This window comes from Telmatherina bonti, assembly GCF_933228915.1.
Source record: "Telmatherina bonti genome assembly, chromosome: 21".
Taxonomy (NCBI): Eukaryota; Metazoa; Chordata; class Actinopteri; order Atheriniformes; family Telmatherinidae; genus Telmatherina; species Telmatherina bonti.
The window spans coordinates 9,066,046-9,085,565 of NC_136630.1; the positions used below are offsets into that span (position 1 = coordinate 9,066,046).

The following is a 19,520-nucleotide window of genomic DNA, read 5'->3' on the forward strand; positions in this document are numbered from 1 at the left end:
TCTTGATAAGTATGCATTACGTCGCCGCTCGTCTTTTGAAGAAATGTCCTCCGAGATCAGCTGAGCATTGTGAAGACATCACATTATTACCAGGCACCACATATTTAGACTTGCTGTCACTTCTCACTACTTTGTGGGCTGAGTAATTGTATCAGAGCTTTCAGCTTCTGCACAGATATGAAATTTTAAAAGGTCTGGTCTCTAAAGGCTGTTATTCAAGCTATATTTTTGTGATTCTTAGCTGACACCCAGATCCTCAATCCTTCATTATGAAATCACAAAGCCCGTCCTGAACTGCTGAAAAATGCCACAGCTGATATTTAGCATACGAAAAAGGTTGTGTTTTGTTTGACCATGCATGGCCTTTTAGTGGTTTTCAAAATAGTCTAAAAGCAGAAATAGCCATTAGAGCTGTTGCCATGCCAAACCTGTTCGATGTTGGGAGCAAAGAAACGGTCACAAAATATAGTCCTGTTTCGCAATATATGTGATTCTTGCATGATTGGACAGTGCATGAAGTGCAGTTGGTTCTGACAAAGCAGTTGTTTTAGAGCCACAATTTTCTGCCATATTGTATCGACATAACTTGTGTTAATGCACCAGGAAGGCATTGGTTGCGTGTCGCAGAGCTGCAGTGGATGGAAGCTGCTGTCGGTATCTCCTTTTCACTATTACACAGTATAGCAGTCACACTTATAGCTATTATGTTTAACAAAATGGAAGTGCATGGAAGCATTTGAACTCTTGATATATGCTCCAGCATTTATAACAACTCTTGTTCTCTCACACTGTTTGTTTATGGTTTTGTTTTCCCCAAACAAAGCTGTGTTGCAGCTGATTAGCGTACAGAGAAAAATTTCAAATGTCATTTTGTTTGATGTCAAGATTTGTTAAATTCCTCTGAGCAGCTGATCATATGTCAAATTAATCCACTGCTGCTTTTTGTCACCATCTGCTAACGCAAGTGTAGTTGTTCACACTTGTTTTCCATGTTTGCAGTGATCCGGATATGTTAAGTTTCCGTCTGAAGGCACTAGGAAGTGTACGACATTGGCATGTTAAGTTGCCACTAGTTAGTAATGCATGTATGAAATAGGCTCTATAATTACAACTCGGGAAACTCGAAACATGTGAGCCTTTTTCTGTTGCGAGATTAAGATCTATCCGCAGCAAATTTACAAGAAGTAGGGCTTTTTTTCTTTGTTTATTGTTGTAATGTTTACATGAATAAACAGACAGCACATGGGAGGTTTCCAGTATCATACAACACCTGCTGTACTTCATAGGAATGAAGGACTCAGGGTGCCTTCACTTGTTCTTCCACTCGAGTTTCACCTTGCTAGCTGGTGTCCATGAGTTGATTCATCCTCTCACCTGAGGAAGCCTCTCTGCCCTGCTGGGCGTGTACTCCTGTCTGACCCTGATTTGCTGTTGACACTGTTGGTAGTTAAAAGGACCTTCAGCTAGATGATGACATAGGAGTCTGTCAGACTGATTACTGTTCACAAGACAGTTCAAAGTGTGTGTGCCTGGGTGTGCAAACACGTACGTGCATATTTGCTGAGACTCCTGACGCCTTTAGCTTACTTCTTCTGGCCCTTATATGAGGCAGTGTCGCTGCTTTGTAACCAAGACCAGCTGGGGATGACAGGATTTGTTAAATTACAGTTGTTTTTGTTGGTTTTGCCTGCAGCACAATATTATCTTACCCCATTACTGCTCGTCTTAATGACTGTTTACTCTTTTTTTTATAAAGGCTCACCTGCCATCTTCCAAACAAAATACATATACAGTATTTTTTGTCATGGCATAATATAACTCTGCTTTAAAAGCACTTCTACTGAAGGTGGACATGTTTTTTTCCTTGTTCATGGATCTTTCTGGGATTGTCATGGGGAGTGTGTACGTGTTGCAGATAAAACGGATTGTTTTGATTAAACAGCTGATCAAGGTTGTAAAAAAAAATACAAACATTTTTAGAACATGTGGCATTAAAATACACGAACCCCACCGCACACACAACCTGCCCTGCCACGGACGAAGTTGCACAAAAAGTGGACATCGCAGGCGAAGCTTCTCGTGGAGGATGTAACAAACTTTAGACTGATGAGAACAAGTCATGTCGAGAATGGAAAATACAGCTGCATCAAAACACTGTATAAGAAACATGAGATTCTTTTGTGTGATTATTTTTCCAAAGGGTTGTTGCCTGCGCTGTATGAAAAGTGTTGAGGAAATATAGAGGGAGCGCTGTATACAAACACGCATACACACACATGTATAAAGAAATACAAGTTTTTACCAGAAACAATTAATGATTGTGATTAATAATTGTGATCACAAAATAGTCATGATTATTATTTTGGTAATAATCGTGCTTCCCTAGTGTTTATGATTTGGTACGTCTTAGTTGGTTAAATCCAGATTACTGGGATTAATTGGATGGAGAGAAGACTTCTTCTCAAGCCTGCAGGCATCTTTTATCATCTACCTGTTTATCTTGTAATAACAGCACATTGAACATGAGAAAAATCAGAAGTTGAGATAATCTGCAACATCACATTTTTCTTGAGGCTAAAAAAGAAGAAAAAATCTGATGTATTCGAGATGGTGCCGATAGGATTTTACTGTACCTGGTCTAAATGCAAAGCTGCAGATTAGCACTTATACTGAAGCTGCTGTCACACATGCATACCTAGGACTTTGTGGAGAATGTGTCAAAGTTGGTCCAGCCTTTTTGTCAAGTTGCTGTTCACACTTCCATTCAGAGACGTGTCTTCACTGCTGGAAATGAGCGATTGGGTTTGCCTGTCTAGAAAACTTTGGAGGCAACATGTTGCAAGAAGTATACTTTGGATATCACTGTTTTTTTTTTCATAACACATTTAGAAGGCCTGTTTAGGCTCTCAACACCTGGGTTGGTAAAAAAAAAAAAAGTTGGGTAAAGAATGATGCAGCGATTTTGAGAGCATTGGAAGATAAACTATGTTCACACAGCATCTCAACAAGAGGTCTTATGCAGACTTTGCTGATGGGAAAATCTCTGTGCTTTGAGCGTATTGTACAGACAGGTATGTTCACACATCCACAACAACTGAAATGACTGCGGATCAGGTATGAAAATAGATTTATTCTATTGTGAATAACCCTATTCAGTATGGTCATACGTGTTATTTTAACCTTTAAAAGCCACATGTGTAAAAATGCTACAGAGGAACATTTCTATAGCTCTTTTCAGACAGACGTAACTGTCACTTGTTGTTCTTTGGCTGCTCCTGATTGAATATTAGAGTCAATTTGAGCTGTGAATTTGGGATTTTGTTTGTCAGGGATTTGCTTCATCATGATTTCTGGATGAAAATGTGTGTCTTATTGACATATTGATTACTTAAAAATAACCACCGTGTTTCATGCACGGTTATAGTATAACCACAGCAACTAATTATGGTTATACTATAGTCTCTGAGTAAACATCGCGTACGGCGGCTGGATTGTAAACCACCTGAACATGATTCAAATGCCTGGAAAATGTCCGTGGATCACCTGTAGGTGAAGCCAGTGGTGTCCAAAGTCGGTCCTGGAGACATTTCCTGGTGCAGCACACCAAAATCAGACTGTTGAACATGTTTGGGCAGAACTTGAAAACAATCTTGTTGAAGAGAGTCATTTAATTTAAATCCGGTGTGTTGGACAAGGGAGACATGTAAAGTGTGCATTTAAAATTTCCAAATATGTGGCTTGCATAAATAGCAGTATGTTAACAAAGCTCTTACATAGCTAGATTTCATGTCAAGGAAAGTCCAGGTAGAATTATCACTGTGGTTGCCAAAGTGGACATTGCAGATGCTTGGACTGTTGGCCAGTTAGGTTGGCGGCTTCTCCACTGTGAAAACTCTACAGGAACAGAGAGGTTTTGTTCTTAAGGTGGCAAGAACAAGAACTAAGGCTACGTTCAGACTGCAGGGCTTGCTGCTCATATCGGATGTTTTTGTAAAATCCAAATTTTTTGAAAGTCCATTCACATTTCCGATCAAATGTGACTTGTATGTGATCTCCTGTATGAACCTCATGCGCACCAGAAGCGTCCCGCATGCGTAAAAGACACGGCGACATGCAGTGAGCGTGCGTGTGACGTCTTTGTGTTTGCAGAAGTAAATATGGATGGCAGCAGAACATTTGCTATTTTAAAAGTTTTGTCCAAGCGTAGCCACAACATTGTGAATGGGTTAGTTTTAAAAAGACATCTACGGAAGCAGAAAGTAAAAGTTTCGGCCAAGGCCTTTTGTTGAGCTGTGGCAGCAACAACTATAGAGAGAAACGTTTGGGTACGGAGTTGCAGTCAGGATAGGTGGGAGAGTGATATAAGCGCATTTACCGATAAAGATTTCATAAACAGCAAACGAAGAATAATGACGTTTGTCGTGGATTAATGCGACCTGACCGTTCAGACTGAAGTCGCATTGCAAATGATCAGATCCATATTGGATTTAGGACCACATATCCAAGCAGCCTGGGTTGCATTTGAAAATATCAGATCTGCGTCGTTCAGACTGTGAAGAAAAGATCAGTTACAGGTCGCATAGGGGCAAAAACACCAGATTTAAGTCACTTCAGCCTGTAGTGTGAACGTAGTCTGTTTTCTTTTGGTCCAATTAATAAAGAAAATCAAGAAACTTTGTCTGCAATGGCTTGGAATGCGTCTGTGTTTTCATATCCCACGTGTTGTATAGATTGTCGTGCTTAACCACCTCGGCCAGTTGTTCCTCATTACCATCCATTCAAATGGGAATGACTGCTTTCCGCTTTTCCACATTACCCAAGCTCACTTCAAATTCCCATCAAGTCACACAATTGTTCATGGAAAGCACACAAGAGGAAAGGTTCTTCCCTGGTGATTTGTCAAGAAGTTGCAAGAACTCCCGAATCAGGGAGAACATCTCAAGAGCGAGAACAGAGTTCTCTGTTCTTGTGTAACATTGTATCTAACAAGCTTTATTCTGCAGCTTTGTGAGAGTCTGTGTTTTAGAGAAACTGCAAGAAAACAAAATAGTGGAACACTCAACCAACTCTAGAGTTCAATATGAGGAGATGTAAGAAAATTGTTAGTCAGGATTAGCAAACTTTACACAAACAAACAAATCACCATTTACTGACTTACTGCTGTTTTCTGCTAAATTATGTTGGCAAAAATGTTGATGTACTAGTCAGTAAATTTAATTAGTCATCAATCTGACGTCTCCTTGAAAAACATTGCCAGTCCACACATAACAGAAAGACTTCTGTTACTTTCACTGCAGCTGACGAATGGCTGCTACACTTGTGGCAAGGCAGCGCAGAAGGGATGGGTCTCAGAAATAAAGATGTTTGTGGAGATTTTTCATCGGAATTACTTTACCGTTTATACAGTCTGCTCCTTGTTTATTCCTGTACATAAGATACTGTTGGCATCATTTACATCCATTGCTTGTTATTACCTATAAACTCCATCTCAAGTCTCTTCCTTTAATCTCCAATGACTTAAAATGTCTTAAAACATAACATTTATTTGAGAAGATTTATTCCCCTTTAATTGTGTTTTAAATTACCTTAAAGATCAAAAGCCAGTTCTTTGTTTTATTTATTTATTTTACTAAAAAAAACACTTAGTTGGTCTTTTCCATTCAATTTTCCAGGTGTTTATGATGCTGTGTAGGAAAGGGTGTACTTACTTTTTGCTCATCAAACAAAGAAAATCCTCACAAACACACTTCTTTGTACTCATATTGCCTTACAGGCAGAATATTGTTTCCAGTTGGCCTCATGCATCACCACTGGACTAGCCCGCCACCTTGAGTTGCGTATGTGTTATCAGAAACTGCGATAAATGCACTGATTAAATAAAAAAAGGTTTGGTACAAACAGCTTCACCTCACAGGAAAAACATGCAGAATGAAACCTGTGACCCAGCATGCCTAAAGGTTCACCACAAGATGAAGACAAAGGCAACTGGGTTTAGTTAATGGTATTCTTTGATGTGGCATCGTATGCACTGCTTATGACTGCAGTCTTGCCTGCAGTCAGAGCAGTTCGGAGATTGAGGTGGTTTTCTGGAGGAAAACTTACCACTAAAATTCAGTACTTTGAGGATTTTTTTCCCCCAAGTTTTGAAGTTAATCTGGACCACACACTGGATATAAACCTATGACTTTTTGGACATGCTACTAGGATTGTTTTTAGCCTGGCTGCACACACACCTATTACATGATCAAGTGCAATAAGTAGTGAGTGTTATTCAGTTGTTTGAGAAGAACTGAAAATAATTATAAATTATGAAGATCCATTATGAATGATGCTATTTCATCTGTCACAGGTTGTTTGGGAGTTGCATAGATGTTGCCCTGGTAATTAAAGCTTTGAGGCATCTGGGTCAACCCTGATGTTTTTGTATACTGAAAGTGACGAAGGTTGCTTGTATAATAGAATTTAATATTTATTATATTTTGACACAATTCATGTTTTTTTTCTCCTCAATCCAAAACACAAACTAGAAACACTGTAATGTTTTACTGCATTTACGTAACAAAATGTCTTTAAAATTAATTGTAAAAATGTATTTTTAATTAGTTTTTTCGTGTCCAGATTAATGCTGATTATACCTGATTCATTTAACTTGATTTAGTAACAATGTTCGTTCCTTTTAACTTGCACTAACTTTCCTATTTGCTTTGAAACTGGAACTGGAAATTGATTAAATTATTTAAACGTTTATTGTTATTGATGCACGAATAAGTTATGCTTTGATCCATATTTACTCCTAATAAAACTTCTTACTGATCTTTTTTGTAAAATAAAGATTGCCTTTCTAAATTGGTTCTTTGCCATTTAAATTGAGATTTTATAAATGTTTCTGCATATTGGTCACTTTTAGAATTATATTTTGCACTAAAAAAGACTTTAGATATGGCACCAAGGTCAAGATAGATACCTTCCATAAAGGATCTGAAATGCACAGTCTCCAAGCGCCAAATGCAAATAAATATTCTTTTTGGCGAGTAAATGTCAGAAGGCTATCCGTCACATGGCGAGATGCCAAATTTGGCATGTTCTTAAGTTTTTATTTAGGTAGATTTATTTTTTTATGTTCCTCTACTGTCTGCATGTGTCAACAATCACACTGATGCAAATCATACTTCTGTTTAACGTTTCTTAGTTAATTAGCATCAATACCTGGAGATTTTTAGCTGGAGCCAGCCGGGTTTCCTAAAGAAAGCACGATAAAATGGAAGATAAACCAGCCGGGCCTACAGTCCCAACCAGAAAGTTCAGTCAAAAGTGACGATATGAAGATGGCGGTGTTGTAAGACACAGCAGCTGTCAGATGAGATGTTCTCCTGAGATCAAGGAGGATGATCCCACTAAGGCTGTAATGCTGTGGGACAAGGAGCAGGAGGCCAGACTTCATGGACTGTGGAAAAGCATCCACAGAATAGAGACATAGTAGAGTGACGATTTGGAATTTAGGTTCAGTGAAAGAATTCTGACATTACCAGTTTATCAAGAAAAAGTTTTATCTTAAGTTGCTGAGGCTTCCTCTGAGTGATTTTGTATTTTAGAAATAACATGTGCTGAAAGGTAAAGCCAAAAAGTTCATTTCAGACACTGCTTCCATACTCTTATTGTTTGAATCTTGAACACTTGTTGTACGTCATCGGCTTTGGTTGTTATGTTTCACAGAAAGGAAGTTGACCTTCATCTAGAGGTGAATTTTACAGGGGGAAAGTGCCGGCTGCATACAGAAAACCAGACCTCACTAGATGGTGTTGTCTTTGTGTGAGCTCGTCATCATTTTCGTTGGCTTGTTGAATGAGCCTGTCTAGATGAAGGGGTGAATTTTCCCATGGGTCACTGCTGCAAATACAAATCTAGCAGAGGTGCTGACGGCTGCTGTCATGTTTGAGGCGAACAGGCCAGGACTTCATATGCAGCAGTTCCTTATCACGTAGAATTTCCAAAGTTGCACTTTTACCATGGCTTCGGGTCTCGCCGTATCAGAGCAGTTTTAAAGCCGACACACCAGCGCGCACACACTCGCTCTCATTCCAGCCTGCTTGTGGTCAGACACAGCTGTGGATAGAAACTCCAAACACTCACATTCTCTCAAATGTACACACGGTCCTCCACATGCCTGCTTTTCAACTTCACCCAAACTGAGAGGCTTTCAAACTTCATGTCATGTCAGTCACACCCTCACAGTTATTTGCACATGCCCACTCATGGCGGAAAGGCTTGTTTATTTCCTTTTTAAACAAGTGACCACACGCATACATACACAGAGCCTAATTTAATGTATTCAGCTTTCACTGATCTTTTCCCACAGTGTGTAGAGCAGACTAAAATCAGTGTGTGCACAGTTAATGGTTATCACAAACTGGTATGAAATGGCCTCATTAGTGGGAGAGTTAACTTATCAGTCTGAGACTGGAGATATAAGCGACTGGCTAGTTTCCCAGAGGAATTCATATTGTTTGCACAGTTGATGTGTTTACAGTGGCGTGAAAATGAACGTCCCAGCCACCAAGCTGTCTGCTTCTGTGGCAAATTACACCAAACTATGCCCTACGAACATTTAAATCTTGAACCAAATCCAGGTTTAAACACTAATATTGGCATTCGGGCCAAATTTATCATTGGGCGTGTAGGTTTGTCAGAACTCGCTGGCTTTTTTTTTTTTTTTGCAACTTAAAATAAATTTAACATGTAATAAAATCTCTTAGACTCTGACACCAACTTGTAATCTGAGTCCTTATTTTTCTTAGATATTTTATTTATTTATTTTTATTCCAAAACTCCATCTCTCTTTGTGGCCCATGCAGCAACTTAGCATGCCTACGCCATGCAGTAAGATTTTCCAGAGCACCCCTCCATATCTTCCCAAGCAAAGGGACTGATTATCGGCAGGGCAGAGGTAATGCGGCTCTGCTCAGCATTAATTGGCTGATTAACAAGAGGACAGTTTAGCACTTCACTGTCCCACACTCGGCCCATTAATCAAGAGGGAGGCAGTGCCAGCTGAACGGCTGCCAACAGCGCTGCACATAAAGAGAGCGAGAAGGTGTGGGTTCAGCACACAGCTAAAGGGAAGCTGTGATCCACGCTTTGGCCAGGCTGTGTACTGCAGTTTGCAGAGCAGTGCCTGTGAGGAGCAAAAGGATTATGTGGTGTACGGCAGCGGGATGAAACAGTTCTGGGGTTTTGAAGACTAAAAATGATTTTAAAACATCGTTGGCTGGTTACCAGTACAACATGTTTCATGATGCATGTGTTGAGAGTAGCTGTGAAAACATGGAAAGGAAGACGATGTTGATGTTTTATCAGAGGTGATTTGATCTATTTTTTTGTGTAAAGGAAACATTTCTACAGAAGATGAGAGGATGATGAGCCTCAGATGCAGCTGCTAGTTGTTTGTATGCGCGCTTTTAGTTTTTCACCTGCGCTGCAGACAGCCTGATCTAAATGGTACGTTATCTGTGATGGAAATGCGTCCAACCTCCTCTTATTTGGAGGGTTTTTCAGACAGTTTATCTTTTTTAACATTTAGCCTCTGACACAGACATGCTCTAAGATTCATGCTAACGGATTAATAAGTACTTTGAAAGTGTTTAACAGGTTGTTCAGGAAGGTGGTGTCTGATCACAGCATTTCTCACATAACTCCAAGATTCATTGCAACTCCAGAGGCGCGAGTTACATTTCTCTTGACAGCAATGTGGCTCTACTAGCACCACACAGAAACATAACATCGATCCAGCATACAGGTTTTTTGTGTGCATGAATGTTTGTTGTGACTTCTGTTTTGTCTTGTGTTTTTTTCATTTTATTTAACTTCAAAGCATTCAATATCTGCTCAAATCATTTGACTTCAGAGGCGAGCTTAAGCTGTTAATCTCTGCCTTCTTGTTTGTCAAGTGGCTGATCAGAGACAGTTCGCAGTTGGTGTTGAAGAACGCTTTGTGCTTTGAGGGCTGTCGTGTTTGGGATCTCTTATGTTTGGGATCTTTTTTTTTCTTTTCTTCCTTTAAAGTAGACTTGGCTCGCATGCATTTGAGCACGGCCCACCAGTGCGGATGTTTGAGTCCGCCATTCAATTCCAACGTGCAAACAGGTGACATTCTGACAAGCGATGACTTGTGATTGTTGGTTTTAGGCTGTGCACCTGGGTTTCCCTCATCAGAGCCAAAGAGACGCTGTTAGGGCCAGCTGATGTTTCTGTGAGTCAAAGCCTCACAGCTGCTTCGCTGTGTCTGTTCCCTGTGTTTAGACACACTCTTGCCTCTTAAGTAAACACCATAAACGCACAGTTTGTCGCTGTTCTCTGGCCATCCATGATTCTTGTAGTGTTTTTCGCTTGCTATGTCCTCATGCAAGCAGTCTTTATGCATCATAATTAAGTGATTTTACAACATTTACTAAATTAAAATAAATAATTTTTAACAAACAATTTGCCTTTAAATGATGCTTAAATTGCAGTCATTGAATTGATACAGTTCCTGGGTCTGTGTAGCCATAAATAACCTTATACAAAGCTTTTTTTTTTTTGTCTTTGTAAGCTTCTGAATTAGAGCAGGAAATGGCTCCCCACAGTCTGTTATAATTTGAGACCTGGTGGATGGGTCACGTTCGGTCTTTGATAGCACAGAAGATCTGAAAGCTAAACTTTTCCTCACCTTTGCGCCATGGTCATGTCTGCCTTCCATCCCCGTCATTTGGCAGATAATTGGCCCAGCCATTCTGGGGTTTGTCTACGTGCATTTGTATTTGTAATTGGAAACAGAAGCCGTCTCTTTATAACTTCCAGTTTAGCGCCGCTCTCATCTCTGTATGTGTTTAATCAGTATAACCATCATGATTTATTGATATGGTTTTGTCCATTATTGAGGGAGTTCTATGGAAATGTGCATCCCATAAGTTAGAAACGTCATTGAATAAATAACAGCTGAATTGCAGAGCTGTTCAAATGATTTACAACCAGTCTCAGGTGATTATTTTATCGCAACACATTAAAACAAACAAATAACCAGAGTCTGACTGAGTTTTTTAGGCATTGTTCATTTGACTTCTAACCGCAGTATTATTGGTGATCCTGCGGATTAAGTGAGGCTGTGGGGTAGGGGTGGGAAAATCGAATAAAAAAAATCGGAAATCCGGATTTTTTTTTTTATCTCAATTTTTAAATGAATTTTTTTTTGTTAAAAAAAAATCTATTTTTTTGTCATTTTTATTGTTTTTTATTAATCTTTTTACTTGTCTTCTTGGGAATTATAGCAGCAGAATGATGGTCTGACGACTGTGTTGTTTTTTCCTCATTGAAATGAAGAAAAATGGCAAGCAAAAAACAGGGTTTTTTTTGTTTTTAATCTACAAAAATCAGCAATATTGGAGAATTGTGAGAATCACAATTTAAATCGAATCAGCACCCAAAGAATCAGAATTGAATCGAATCGGGACAAAAGCATGTCGGCATACCCCTACTGTGGAGCTCCTTCAACCCTCCCTAACCCTAAAAGCTGCACTAGAGCTGAATTTTTTTTACAGATGTTTCATTTTTCTTTGCCATCCCATGCAGAAGAAAGGATATCCTCAGCCATACCATGTTCACTTTAAAGCAGTCTGGTGTCATTGTGAAAAAATGCTACTCCTGTCAGAAGTGGCTCATAATCGTTGACCTCCGCCAGTTAATTACGCAGTGGAGTTGTGTAGACTCAAAGCAGCTGAAGGCTTGTAGAGTCCGACCCATCCCAACCGCCAGACCTACCTGTAGCAGCACAGATGCGTGCATTAGAAAAGGCAAGTGGCCCAATTATTTTATTGCCGTCACTGTAACACATGGCTGTGATCGGCGGAAATAATGACATGGGCTGCGAGGGCCGCTGATAGGAACCAGATGAGGACCTCAGAGAGGGAAGAAAGGAGAGTAGGGCTGGACAAACTGAAGTGACAGCACAGCGCCTGCATTCAGGCCCTCAGCGTGATTGACATCCATATTAAATCACCTGCACACACACACACAGATAGACAACTCCTACAGGTGTGTGTCTCTGGAAAGTTCCTGTGTGACTTCCTGCGTTCAGTCCTGCATTGCACAGTAAACTTCTCCTCTTTTGTGTTTTTTGTTCATGTGGGATTATGTTATTGGAAACTAAGTGGATCTGTTTTATGTGCGCAGAGCTGCAGCGAGTTTGGCCCTGGGCCTGCTCCAGGCCTGGCTCGGCTCAGCAAAGCTTTGCTTCAGCCTGGCCACAAAGTGCATTTCTCTCTCATGCGGCCCCTGACCTGTTGACGCATTTCCTGACCCAGGAAATAGAATTAACACCTCTGTCTGGGCCTTGGGGTCCGAAAGCTTCATACACAGCTGTGCATCAGCCCAGCCCAGCCCAGTCCAGTCCAGTCCAGATCCAGCAGACCAGTGCCCCAGTGCATCTCAACCAAAGACGGAAAAGAGAAGTTTGAGGGTTTTTTTTTGATGGAGCTCAACAAAGAGAGTTTATTCCAATGTTAATTTTAAAGTCTTTGTATGTTCCAAGTCTCTGACTGCTGCAACTTGAGTATAAAAAAAGGAAATTTACCAATTTTTATTTGTTTTGTACAACCACAGATGCTTTTTTTTTTACTTAAACTATGGTAACATCATTTTAGTTATTGACTAAAGGATAATCAGTTAATCAGATAATCATTTCAGGTCAAACTACTGAGACGTTTGTGTGTTGCTCATGTAAATTACAACGTAGATTCAGCTTTTATTTTATACAATCGGTTTGCTTCTCATATCACAAAGCTGATGCGAGTGTCTCGGTTGGTCAGCTATTAAAGATGCAGATCAAATGCAGTTTATTCCATTAGGATTTTTTTGTTTCCTTCGAGAATATTCTTTGCCAACGTCATGATGGCAGTAAATCTGGAAACTGTGGTTTCAGAAAAGTAAAGTGGATTATCTGTTTATTAGATATTTTATGTGAAGTATATATCAAACAAGCTGCATCCTGATTTTTCCACAGTGTAAGTACTTTATCTGTTTTCTTCATTAGCCCAAGGCTTTTATCGAGCAAGTAAATACACACATTTAGGCACATTTACACACACACATACACACAGATTAGCCAGTTCCTGTGTTTAAGCACCCCATATGTTTGCGTTTTAGTCACACATTGCCAATCGCATGGGAGCACTTTGAAGCATACTGCTCCAGAGCAGATCATAAAACAGGAGTATAAGTAGTTTTTCACATAGTACTATCCCAGAACACCCCCCCCCCCCCCACCCTACCCAACAGCTCCGTGCCGCCACCTTTCACCTCCACTCCATTTACTGTAAAAAAATGCAGGATGAGCATTCAGCCCGCAGTTCTTCTGTGATCCTGATTAATGTCGGCAGAGGCAGCGATGGCGGAAGTCTCATGTTTTGCCTTTATGATACACGCTGAATGCTGTTAGGAATGAATCAAGCTGCCTTATAACTCTATGTATTGTATTTGTGTGTATGCTGCAGTAACATGTTTGGTGTTGTGTCTCCGCAGTACTTTGAGGTGCCCTTCGACTCCAACATGAACCGCACAAAGAACCGTCCGCTGGTCAGAGGACAGATCAGGTACCTTTTTGCTTTTTCAGCAGTTTTCTCTTAAGAAATTCGGCATGGAAGCGCCATCTGCTCTTTATTCTTTCTTAAAAAATATGACCTGAGGAGGAGAGAACTGCAACAGCTGAGCGGTACTGTTTGACAGCTACTCGGTCACCCAAGTTAGCTCTCAAACCGTGTTCTCTTGCTCACTGACCTGATCTTTACCTTGTACTTCAGTGGGATATTCTGTTCCTGAGGGTGAAACATGACCTAAGAGCTTGTGGTGTCGAAGTCTGTGTGTTTTTCCAGGCAATAATGTCCAGAAAACTGCAGCTCAAATAAAACGGCAGCATATTAATCGCATCTAGCTTTAATTATTGGTTTATTATGGGGTTGAATCAGTCTGCCAGCAGGGCTGAGGTTCTATATAACACCTGTCAGGTATCATTTTAAGTGTTAACAAGTAGAAAAGGAGGAGGAATGAGATAGATGGTTGGTCGTGGTTTACTTGACCACCCTGACTCTGATAGCTCTCCTGTTTAGATGACAGATAACCTCTGTGCCGGTGCTCAGTGAACTCTATTCACCGCCACGTTCCTGCAAATCTCTCTGACTGGAAATGCTTGTCTCTACCTGCCGCTCAGTCAGACTGTCAATCTCAGGCAGCAGCCGTGTGCAGAGACATTTACTGATGCATGAACCAAAGGAAAAACAGATGAAAACCGCGTCTTCACACGTTGTTAGTGACAGAAAAGTGCATCTGTGTTTAACCTGGTGACCTCAGATGGTTTAAGAAAAACCTTCAACTGCATGTGACAACTGCAAAGTGAGAAAGCAGCCTGCTTGTGCCATAACTGGAACCTAACTTTGAGCTCCCTTAATGACATTCTGTTTAAAAGTGGATGTTGATGCTGTTTGGATGGTCATTGAAAATATTTTGTGACTGTCTAAACACAGAAATTTCTCTCCGGCTTTTAGCCCGTCTGAAGAGACGAGGTGTATGCAAGTCTGTCTGTCAGTGAGGCACATAGACACACACGGTCTCTTTCTCTCTTTGCCCATCTGCCTTCTTTTCCATCACATATACAATCTTGTGTGAAGACGGAGAGCATTTGGGAAGCCGGACCGTCTTGTTAAACAAGCTGTCAGAATGCCACATCTTACACATTCGCCATGTTTTTTCTTGGTTGCGGCCAAATTGTGTTCCTAGTCTGTCTCTGCTTGTGCTGCCAAATGTTTGGAATGGTTTGTTGGGACAACAACCATTTCTTTTCCCACCTTTTTCGTAATTTTAGCCTTTTTAAGTTCCAGGTATCCTCATGCGGTATGTCGTATTATTGTGCAGCAAATATTCAGTCAAAGCTCAAAATGACTAAGTCAGCGAGAGTCATAGAGTCTTGGAGGATTCTTCCATTTAGCTTTTGATCACGTTTTTGACTAAAACTTTAGTGTTTATTTAACAGTATGTCTTAATTTACAGATGACCTAATGGGGTTCATGGTAGGGCTGGGCGATTAATGGGATTTTAATCTCAAATACGATCTGGGTTTTCAACGATCATAAAAATCAAAATATTTTTTTCTTTGCAGTTTTCTCTCCTGCTGTCTTCAGTTGCTAATCAAGCGTCACTGGCATTGCAGCATTGGCATGAAACATACACTGAAGCCAACGTAAAATAGTTCCTATATAAGCGGTAAAAGCGGATTAAACAACTCTGAACCGTGCATTAGACGGTTAAAATGCGCGACACGGAGTCGAGATCTCAATTTCAGTCAAAATAATCATGATTATAATTTTTGTCATAATCGAGCAGCCCTAGTTCATTTCAGCGTTTGGTTGAGCGGATCTCATGCTGATAGATGCTGACAGCAGGTGCAGCATGTGTGAGTTCAGAAGGCTGTTCAGAGGAACAAACCGTCCGATCATCATCATCGTCATCACTTTCTACGTCCACGTCACACCGGACAGATTGTTTTTCTCCACTGTGATCTCTGTGTCTCAACAGGAAAACAAACATATACAGAGAGTTTATAGGACTCTAACTGAAACCTACTGTAGCCCCAGCTGAACTTGAAACCTCCTCCTAGTCTGCATGGACTCAAAGTGGCTTCTGACTTGTGCATAATCAGGCGCCTCAAGGGAGGCTCCTGTACATCGGTTGCCATTAGTCTTTCCATGTTTGCCTCATAGCTGTTTTAATGTTACTCTGAAGGCTTAAGCCACGCTATGATGCTACGCTGGTGTGTTAAAGTCAGGAAGATTTCTCTTAGGAAAGTTATCAGGAGTTTACTGATCCTCCAAGCTGTCTCTTATCTGGAGGGAAGTCTGGCAGTATGCATACACCCTCCCTCCACAACAGTCTGTCGCTCTTTACATCACCACCACTGTCCAGACGTTGAGTCCCTTCGAGGCTGCGTTTTTGACCGTGTGGATATGAGTTGCTAGATATTGTAGACCTTCACGGGTGAAACGATACTTAATGTTGAAAAGACGACATGGAAAATATTCAGTTCAAGCAGCTGCTTTGTGCAGGTCTGAAATGGTTTGTGAACCTCTTCTGCATCAAGCCGTTTCAGGGACTTCTGTAGATTCTAGCTAGCAGTCGTGCAAGTTGAACAACGTGATTTTATTTCTTTTACCTGCTTTTACATAATGTTTTACAACATCTCAACTTCTTTGTCAACACAGCTTGATTCTTAACATTTTTGTCACATTAATACCTTGAAGTTTGGTTTTAACAGCTGTAGGTGGAGCCGATGAGACAACGTGTGTTTTGTTTGACTTAATTTATGCAGAGCAGATTTTATGCTCAGTTTTTACATCAATAAGAAGGGACATTAAGGTATGAATGAAATGAAAATAAATGAAAATGAAAAATACTTTATTAATCCTCAAAGGGAAATTCATTTTAAAGTATTTAGTCTCAAAGTATTTAGCTCTTTCTGCGTTATATGCACCTTGACTTTATATAAATCCATGTTTTTCCTTGGATGCCTTTTGGATCCTGTGTTAGCCCATAGTTTCAGTCCAGGTAACCATGTTGTAAATATGTGCACCCCCCTCCTTCACTCTACATTCGAACCTCCGGCTTTGATCGTGCACTAACCACATGGCCACATCTTAGCCTTTCTGCGTTGACATCACCCACCTGACGTTATGACTGCGGCTTTGTCACAGTGTTATCTCAGTACAGTAAACCTACGTCAGGCCCTGTGGCGTACCCCCTTCCCTGACTGAGCCAGCCCACAACCTGGCTGTCAACAGCCTGGAGCCAGCCTGCATGGCCCCACCTCAGCCCACATAAAACAGACATAACACCACTAATCACATTAATGCAGCGACCTCACTGCACGGCCACCACACCTAAATGAGTCCTGTTTGCTCTGCGTTGGGTCAAGATTTTAATCTGCTCTCTCTTTAATTTGGGCATCAGTTGCTGCTGAATTTGAACCAGACCTCACCGTCGCTGCTTTCAGTTAGAGAGGAGGAGGAGGAGGAGGAGGAGGAGGAGGAAGAAGAAGAGGAGGAGGTTTCCATCCGGCTGAAAGCCTCAGCATCGTGGTTTTCTTCAGCTAGTTTTGATCTCGCACATGCTCTTCATCTTCCAGGGTTACTTTTATCCCCAACAAACTCTTATCAGATGAGTTTCCCCCCGAGCCTCTCGTATTGGCTGCTGACTGCCGGTCTCCGTGGGGAGGCGAGGGGGGGTCTGTGCTCAACATGCACTGCTATCATCGTCTTATCTTGTGTCAGCACAAGCCCACAATACTTTATCATCCCAGATTTCCCACAATAGTCACGAGCTTTTCTCCCATCAGGATCTGTGTCGTGTAACCTGTCCCCTCAGTTTCTGTCCAGTCTCTTCATCCTGCTGCTTTAATTGACTGTTTTTTTCTTTTTTCTTTCCTTATCAGCCCCTTTCACGCGGTGTCATTTGCTCTGGCTTGTGGCATTCCTGGAGTCGCCCTCCTCACACTGGTGGTGAACCCTCTGACAGGCTTCCTGGGTTTCCTCAACATCCTCCTGTACACCTGCTGTTACACACCACTAAAGAGACTGAGCATCACCAACACCTGGGTGGGAGCAGTGGTGGGAGCGATACCTCCTGTGATGGGCTGGACCGCTGCCACAGGCTGCCTGGAACCAGGTACCATGTCTGGTTTTCATAGACATCTGCATACTTACACACACCCTTGTCTTGAGATTTGTTGTGTTTTCATTTTACCTGCTAAAAATGATCCGTTCCAGGATTTATCAGCAGCCCCAGAGAGAGCAGGTACTAAATGTGTAAATATCATGAGTCGTCTGGTTTTCTCAGCTTTTAAATAAACCACTTTGTGATGAGGTTCAAATAGCATCATGTTGTTTTCAGTCTGTAAACATGGCCGACTTCAAGTTCAGGAAGTTATGTTTAGCTTCTAAGACTTAACTTCGTGTTTGCAGATGCAACCGGCTACACTGCAATGATAACTACTCACATGCTACTTGCATATAACCCTTATTACATAGGACTCCATTAGAGGGCTGTATAAAAGAACTCAGAGCAGATAGAGTTGCTGAATTTGTCGATCCCCTCACCTTAATTCTAGTCAGATTGGTTCCCACACTTCCCCTTCTGGTTACTTGTATAATGCAGCTTGCAAATGCAAAGCATTTCTTTTAGAGGACGTGCACGGATGACACTTCAAACAAACTGAAAAATAAACAAGGCAGCCATGATGATGATGAGTAATAGTGATTAGATGCAAGAGTATTTTTGGCTGGAGGCTGCAGTCGTATCTGTTGGGTGTAGAAACCAATAAAAGAAACTACATGTGATGACTTTTACTGAACCAGAATGACAACTGGCTTCTGGCCTTCTATGATGTTTTGCTGGCTTCTGTAAATAAACATGATCTTGGGTTTTAAAAAGCACTTCATATCTTTTAAAGACTTGAAGGATCAAATTGATAATGAATTAAAAACATAATTTAACTGTTTTAAATGCATCGCTTTGCTTTAATCTACCCTGACTAAATTTTTTTATTTTTATTTTTTTTTTTTACCAAGCAGCCGATGAAAGTTACAGATGTAGATTAAATGTTGCACTTTATCTTACATCTTCTCAGAGTTTCACTCCTATAGACACGCTTCAGGCTCCTCCCCTGTTAGAAAAAAAATATCAGAGTTTTGGGTCAGACTAACTTCACCTAGATTGACTGATTTAAGACATTTTTTTACTCATTCAGCATCTTTAAGATGTAAACCGTCCTAAAAATGTAGCGCCGTTTGAATCAACCTTAATTACACCCTGAGACACACTCGCTTGCAGCGTTAAACACACGAGCTGACTTCACCAGTTAAATATGGAAACCTGAAAGCTCACCTGTAGAGAATGAACAGGCAGAATGAACAAGAAGCAGCGCGTGAATGAATGAGGGAGTGTAAGGGAGGCGATATAATCATGTTTGGACCTCACACTGCAGGATGCTTTATGCACATATGATACTTATGTAGATGCAATCTGAAGGGAACGTAGCCACATTTTAGTGAATGCATCAATATTTCTGCTCCAACAGCTGGACTCGGTGTGAGTCTGCATCCTTGAGAGAGGTGCTCCAGTTCAAACAAAACATTGTATGTAGAAGTAGAAGAAGTTGGTACCATGGTAACTAGTTAAATGCATTAAAACTTTTTTTTAATGACTCTACCTTTCTGTCTACGTTTATTCATCTTTTTTTTGTCAAAGTGAAGCCAGTTACGGTCAAAATGAGCAATAATTATGAGAAAAGCAAAACAACAAGCATTTTTTTCACCGGTAGAACTCGTCCTCGGCTCCGGGTGAAGGTGAGCGTGTACTTAGCTGGATCTGGAATCGAGATACTAGCCTTTTTATTTTTTTCTCCCAACATTTTTTTCATAATAAATTGACAAATCCACAAAACAATTACA

The 19,520-nt window shown here is 40.8% G+C and overlaps 1 protein-coding gene across 1 annotated transcript in view; it reads left to right on the top strand.

Annotated features, from left to right (window-relative positions):
- cox10 (cytochrome c oxidase assembly factor heme A:farnesyltransferase COX10) overlaps positions 1-19,520 on the top strand; it is a 37,980-nt gene that overhangs the window by 17,087 nt on the left and 1,373 nt on the right. Inside the window, exons 5-6 of the mRNA XM_079260884.1 lie at positions 13,549-13,619; positions 17,504-17,736. Of these exons, the coding sequence (XP_079117010.1) occupies positions 13,549-13,619; positions 17,504-17,736 (304 nt within the window). The remainder of the gene's footprint in view (positions 1-13,548; positions 13,620-17,503; positions 17,737-19,520) is intronic.